We start from the raw sequence: 7,763 nt of genomic DNA on the forward strand, positions 1-7,763 counted from the left end.
GCTCTCGTACACCCGACACAAGGGTAATAGCGCTATATAAAAAAAAATCCAAAATTTTGGTCAGCACTTTCGGGAGACTTAAAAATTGTCCTCGGAGAGATGCTCGATTCCAACCATACAAATCATGTAAGCCGAGAACATATCGCGAACTTTAAAGCAGGATGGAATCAGGTCAAAAATGTTACGGGAAACGTAAGCCGAAGTAGTCATCGCACCCCCTAAAGCTGTGATTAGACCTAGGTCTTGCCCTAAACCCAGCATACCGGTCTCTAATATCTCTAGGCATAGTATCAAACACCCTGGTACGAGATCCCAAAATTTGTCTCTTGGCTAATTTTCGAGCATCTTCAGAAATCCCTCAAGTTTATGCACTGCGGAAAACTCTCGAAACAGATCACGAATATAGCAGTTCACACAGAGTTAGATTATGAGATGACAACTCGTAGTCTTCCCTCTATACCAATATAAAATGCTATCGGCAGCAACATGCCTGATAACCTTTACACGACATATAAACTGGACCGTAAAGGTCTCACTGGAAAATAGGTGTTAAGAATTTCAACTCCACGGCGAACTACGAAAGGCTTGATGCCTTCGACAAGGGTACGTAGGCAGCCTTCACAAGGCGCAGCCCCAATCTTATCGCATTCCACTCTCAGAAGAACGAGAAGACCACTTACAACGGACCTTTTCAACCATTAATTCCGCCTAACTTTCCTAACTTGCCTAACTTGCCAAGCTACTCGCTAGAACCTCACGCTAAAAGCTCACAATTCTAACAAGCAGGGGGGCTAACTGTTGGGGTCAAAATCGGTCACGGCGGAATCAATGTCCAAAACTCCCCGAAAAATATTTCTCGATTTGTGAATTTCGTATAATTTTTATTGAAAAGATTATACGACGAGTTATTAATATTGTTGGGGTCAAAAACGGACACGACGAAGTTAACATTCAAATATCCGTAAAAATCAGCATGAACGTTTTTACGAAAAGTAATCTTCGTAAAGAAATCTTTACGAAGAACTATGCGGTGAAATCTTGCACTAATCTCGGTTGATTCATCGAAACTAAACACCCATAGTCCAAGAAGACATTCATAAAGCGTCAGAAAAGGATCCGAACAAGGTTGCCACGAAGCGACTGGTCCGCGAATGAGCCGGTCGCTACGTAGCGACCGACCAAGCCATTCGGTCGGTTGCTACGTAGCGACCGACCCGCGAAAGAGTCGGTCGCTACGTAGCGACCGACCAAGCCACTCAGTCGATCGCTACGTAGCGACCGACCCGCGAACGAGTCGGTTGCTACGTAGCGACCGACCAAACCTTTCGTTCGGTCGCTATGTAGCAACTGATCCAGCATGGACCAGGTCGCTATGTAGCGACCGAACTGTCGCGGACATCGATCAACGGGTACGACCCAAATCCGTGCATTCTCGTCTGATCCTCAATGCTAGCTCCCATGTACTGCAGCCATATCATTTCTCACACCATTCTGATCAAAGTTACTGTTGAAACTTTACGGTAAAACCCGCGAGAACTTGTTTTTGTCGAAAAGAAAATCGTAACAAACGTTTCATGTCGAAAGACGGCCCAACGAGGTCTAAAACGCGACTACAAGCCCACTTATGATTCTTTAAGAATGAGCTAGTAGATACTATGGCGGTTTATGTTTTTATTTTATAAAAACAAATATAAAGATAAATTTCCACAGAAAAAATGTTAAGTTTCTGCGGATAAACATGAAGATCGGGAAAAATGGAATATCTCCATTTTTCACTTAAGACGGCTTAATGGCAGGAAGGTAAAAGATAAAATCGACCTTGGAGGAGTATCTAAGGAGTCCTAGGCGAGAGGCACAAAGGAGAGAACTCTCGGCACTTAGAAACTTTGAGGCATGATTCTCTACATGCTCTGTTTCTATGATTGGCACCCGATTACCAGATGAACGCGCACATGCAGTTCGATCTCTTGGTTCACTCTTGAACTACATTCGGCTTGATCTTCGAAAGAGTTACGTAGGCAGCCTTTCATAAGGTTCAGTCCAAAATCAATCAAAACCATTTTCATATCTTTTCCATCTTCTGTTATCGAGCTGCGACTCAACTAGGTTTAAGGTTTTAGGTTGCTAGAACTAGATAATTCGCTGACAGCTCTTGTGGCCGAAGCTTTTATAATCTCTTGTAATGATCGAAACGCTATTATGCAGATTCGAAATAAGATTTACCTTTTCTATAAATTCATTTTGTTATCTTTTCATATTTTCCGCATTTATTTGGTCACTTGTCGTTGGCTCTCGAAGAGAATCCAGGACCTCTGGGAAATTAGGGTTTTCCTAACTTTCCTTATTTAAACGTAAATTGACGGTGTGAATTTCGGTTCCCATAAACCAATGCAACCAAAAACACGTAGATGACTGATGTTTGGCTTCCTCTTGTGAAACATCTCGTATGTTGTTCTGTCCTTGAGTGCCCTTGTTGCTACATGGTTCAAAAGATAGGTAGAATGTCTTACTGCTTCACCCCCATAGGTAATTAGGAACTCCCATGTGCTTCATGATACTTCTGGCCATCTCCATCATAGTTATATTACGTCTCTCAACCACCCCGTTTTCCTGGGGTGTGTATGGAGCTGTAAGGTATCGCTTGATGCCAGAGTCATTACAGTACTGGTTGAATTCATGTGACACAAATTTTCCTCCCCTATCGTTCTGAAGCTTTGTATGTGTGTTCCTGTTTCTTTCTCCATCAGATTCTTGAACGTTTGAACTTGTTAACCGTTTCTCCTTTCTGTTTAAGTAGTGATGTCCACATGTATCTTGAATGATCATCAATAAGAACTAGTACATACCTGTTTCCAGCACTCGTTTTTGGACTGATGGGACCACACAAGTCTCCATGAATCAACTCTAGTATGCTTGTAGCTCGGTATGAAGTTGATTGAGGAAACGTTTGTCTCGTCTATTTGCCCATCAAGCACGAACCACACACTTTCTTCTCTATCTCAAACTGTGGGATTCCAGTGACTAGTTCATGCTGTATCATAGACTTCATTGTATCAAGGATTATGTGCCCTAGCCTTGTGTGCCACCTGCTTGAGTCACTTGTTGTTGTTGACAATAGAGATAGATTATCTATTATCCCTCATATGTACTTTGTACAATCTGTTCTTCGATCTCAGAGCTTTGGCGATGAGTTTTCCATCTTGATCGTGCATTATGGGGTGCTCTCCTCTCATCCTTATATCACATCCCGACTCAGTCACTTTTCCAAGGCTGATAATGTTACTTTTTAGATTTGGAATGAAGTCGACGTAAGTAATCTTTCTTGCTTCTCCGTTTCTGTCCATGAACTCAATCGATCCCTTCCCTTTGATATCAATGCATGAATCATCTCCAAAGCGCACTTTGCCAGAGATAGAATCATCAATCGAGGAGAAATACCGACAATCTCCACTCATATGATTACTGGCCTCATTGTCAAGGTACCAGATATCCTCTTCGCCATCCTTCACTTCGTAGTTACTTGGTATGATCTTCCCTTCGTTTAAGTACACTACTTCGTGCATCATCAACTCGTCTGCCTCCTGCGTTTCAATGCTCTCGTTTTCTTGTGTTGCTTGTAGCTTAAGCAAGCGATCTGGGCCATTATATGCAACATGTTCATTCTTATCACACCTGAAACACGTAAGTTAGTTGCATCTCTTGTTCCATTGTATCGACCACGACGTCGTCCTCTGTTGTAGAAGCGTCCTCCACTACCTCTGCCTCTGTTATTGTTATTGTAGTCGTGAGCCTGCTCTGTTTGCATGTTTGCATACATAAGTTTTCCCTGATCGTCTTGATTATCTTCCTCATCGAAGACATGTTCTTCATACGCTTTTAACCGTCCTATGATGTCCTTAAAGCGTGTGGTTTTGAGGTCTAAGACTTGTTCTAAAGCGGCCACTATGGGTATGTACTTCTTGCGAGGAAGGCACTTAAGGAACTTTTTCACTAATTTTGCCTCTTCAATCTCCTCTCCTAGTGCAGCAGATTTTGATGATATCTCAGATAGTTTTCCAACGAATTCATCTATAGTCTATGTATCTTTCATCATAAGATGATTGGAATCTGCCATTAACGTCTGCAGCCGAGCTTCTTTGACCTGTTCTGCTCCCACAAGAAATTGTACGCATACCGAATTAAACCTTGTGCGTGTAGGTTTGGACACTATTTACTTGTCTTGAGTGTTTGGAAATGTTTGTTAATGATACTAAATGGCATATGTTTCACATTTTTAGGTTATGGCAATATATATATATCGAGTAGTGATTGCCAAGGTAAAAATATATGCCATTCAATTCGAGATTTTTTAGAGATACAATGCGAATTGAATGCTCGCTATAGTAAACCCATATAAGACTCACTTCTCCCATTCATTTTCTTCATTCCCTAAACCTGAAACCTTAGAAATTTTTTCAATCTCGGATTTCAGAAACTTCTCTTGACTAATCACTCCAATCAAGGTTTTTGGGAGAAATTTTGGTGATGAAGTCGAAAGGATCGAGTGAAGAACAATCAGTGATGCATTGGATTGGATCGACTGATGAGATCAAATTTTGTAACCCTCTTCTCTGAACAAATGATGGAGTGAAATAAAATATAGAAATATAAATAACTTGTGGTGATTGATTCGAAAGGATCGACTGAACAGATTGAATATTGCAAAGTTCTGTGGTCTATCGCGGTGAGTACGAAACTCTATACGCTTTCAGTTGTCGTTTTTTGAGATCTATGCAGTACATCACTATTTTGTTATGGGACCTAATGTCCAAACATGTTTTAAAATCATATGTTTTCTTTGATTTTAGGCAGGCCCAATTGTAAAATATATGTTGAACCATAATGTATGAATGTTAAAATCTGATTGGGCCAAGGTATAAAACTATGTAAGAATAAAATTCAGCAGACTCAGTTTGTATATGTTTTAATTTTGATTGTTTATGTATACAATTTGATTTTCATTATATAAAAAAAAAATTTGGTAATGACTAAGTCTATTTTATTTTTAATAGATTTTATTTAAGAATTTTATCTTTCATTTGTTATATTGAACAAACATTTCTTTCAATATTAATTAATGGTATCTCTATATATTTATGAAACACTTTTTAAAATGTTTACATACATATACATATCCACATTGAAGTGAGTACCTATATTCACTGCAAGTGAGGTATCTAATTCAGACGTAATATAAGAATATTATTATTTTTTTTAATTCTTCATTTCATCATTAACCTAATTTTAATGAAATAATTTGTCTTTATAACTTTCTTTTGTTTTTTCTTACACAATTATCTAGATTTGATTTTATTATGAATGCATTTAGAAATTATAATATGAAACGATTGGTTAACATCAGCATTGTCTAAAATTTTGATAACATGAAACCAAACAAATACTAATTGGTTTTCGTTTATCACCAAAAAATCAAAAAGCCTCAACCATTTTAACCGAACAAACAAAAATAAATACGAATTTAGAATCTACTAATATAATAGGATATTAAAACCCAAAAAAACCAACAAAAACCGAACTGTATTAGAGTTATAACTGGTTATCTTAGATTGGTTTAAGTTCGTTTAAGTTTCCTTTCGCTTAACCAGCTATATATATAGTCATACATGTACAGTTACAGTTTTGAGCTGAATAATACGACTTTTACACTTTCTTCATCTCTCTCGATTCATCATCTTCATCACATATAATATGGTATCAGAGCTAGCATCAGGACAAGTCCATCATCTTCTAAGTGTTCTCAAGGCTAATACACAGAGCACTGAGAACAAGCATACTCAGATTTCAGGCAGCACTATTAAACTCGCAGATGGCTCTGTCTCTACATTGAAACCTCAACCTCATCTGATCCCCATCACATCTCATCCCTCCACTTCAGGTACACCTCTTAATCCCTCCAACTTTATTGCTTCTGCAGGAATCATAAACAGCCTTACTTTTTTGCAAAATACTTGGATCATAGATACAGGAGCCAGTTGCCATGTGTGTTCTAACTTGAACATGTTTTCTACCACACACCCAATCACTAACACAACTGTTACATTACCTGATGGAACACGAATCGAAGTCACTCTTTCTGACACAATCGTTATTTCTGATACACTAACTCTGCACTCTGTGTTGTTTGTTCCAACTTCTAAATTCAACCTTTTGAGCATTAGTGCTTTAACTTGGAATACAACCAACCATTTCCGTATTGTTTTCTTCAAACTCTTGTCACATTTTTTCATATAATCCACTTCCTTTTATTCAGGAGCATACTTTGGATTACATGATTGGGAAGGGTAACCTTTGTCAAAATCTCTATGTACTGGATTCTTATGCTCCTGCTTTGTCACCTATAGCTCAATCTCATCACCTTGCTCACGTCTCTTCTGAAATTTGGCATCAACCATTGGGACATCTCTCTTCAAATAAAATTCAAATTCTTTCTAAATGTCTAGATCTTTCTAAGGAGAACTTAGGCCACGATCATTTGATGTATGTATCTGCGTTTGATCTTTTACACTTAGACATTTGGAGTCCTTTTCATGTACCAACAGTTGATGGATATAAATACTTTTTGACTATAGTTGATGATTGCACTAGAGTTACATGGGTATACCTTTTGAAAGACAAGAGTTCTGTTATCACGGTTTTTCCTGAATTTTTAGCTTTCGTTGAAACACAATTTACAACTTCTGTCAAAGCAATTCGAACCGGTAACGCTCCTGAACTTTCCTTCACGTCTCTTCTCAAAACCAAAGGCATTCAGCACTATTTTTCGTGCGCTTACACTCCGCAACAGAACTATGTTGTGGAAAGGAAGCATCAGCATATCCTTAACTATGTTGTGGAAAGGAAGCATCAACATATCCTTAACTATGTTGTGGAAAGGAAGCATCAACATACACTTCTCTTTCAATCTAACATTCCTCTTGACTATTGGGGAGACTTCATTCAAACAGCCATTTATTTGATCAATCACACTCCTACTCCTCTTTTGAAAAACAAATCACCTTATGAACTTCTAATGTCTAAACCTCCTTCTTATAGTCATCTTAGAGTTTTCGGTTGTCTCTGTTTCACTTCCACATTGCTCAAAGATCGTCATAAATTTTCTCCATGTGCCACTCCCTGTGTGTTTCTTGGCTATCCTCAAGGGTATAAAGGATACAAAGTTATTGATCTTCACACTAATAAGATTCTAATTTCTCGAAACATTGTTTTTCATGAGAATAGTTTCCCTTTCTGTGAGAGTCTTCCTTCACATGATAATGATATTTTTGGTCAACATGTCTTACCATTACCGGTTCCTGACTCTCCCTTTCCTGCTTTCTTTGATCTTGGTGATAATTCATCTTCCTTTCTTGAAGAATCTCTTGATTCTCATTTTATTCCTTCTAGTCATGATCATAATCCTTCTTCCCAATCTTCTCAGAATGATGTTTCTTCTTCTACTGTTCCCATTACTAACACACAAAACAAAAGGCAAACTAAGGCTCATGCTTATCTAGACCAGTATCATTTCTACCTTTTAAATCAAACCCCTACATTCCCTACCCATGAGACTCATACAACCTCTTACCCTATATCTGCTTTTCTATCCTACGAGAAATTTGATGATTCTTACCGCAATTTCCCTCTTTCTATAACCACTGTTACAGCCCCTCAGACCTTTCATGAGGCTATTCTACTGGATGAGTTTAAGGGCGCTATGAAATCTG

At 38.5% G+C, this 7,763-nt stretch overlaps 1 protein-coding gene across 1 annotated transcript; it reads right to left on the minus strand.

Moving 5' to 3' along the window:
* Positions 1 to 2,956: 2,956 nt before the first annotated feature.
* On the minus strand, positions 2,957 to 4,416 carry LOC106355047. The gene is made up of 4 exons (XM_013795065.1): positions 4,404 to 4,416; positions 3,757 to 4,017; positions 3,150 to 3,634; positions 2,957 to 3,031 (listed from the first exon to the last, which is right to left on the minus strand). Exons 1-4 carry the CDS (start codon positions 4,414 to 4,416, stop codon positions 2,957 to 2,959), a joined length of 834 nt encoding a protein of 277 aa, XP_013650519.1.
* Between the last annotated feature and the right edge of the window lie 3,347 nt (positions 4,417 to 7,763).

This window comes from Brassica napus, chromosome C8 (assembly GCF_020379485.1).
Source record: "Brassica napus cultivar Da-Ae chromosome C8, Da-Ae, whole genome shotgun sequence".
NCBI classification, from domain to species: domain Eukaryota; kingdom Viridiplantae; phylum Streptophyta; class Magnoliopsida; order Brassicales; family Brassicaceae; genus Brassica; species Brassica napus.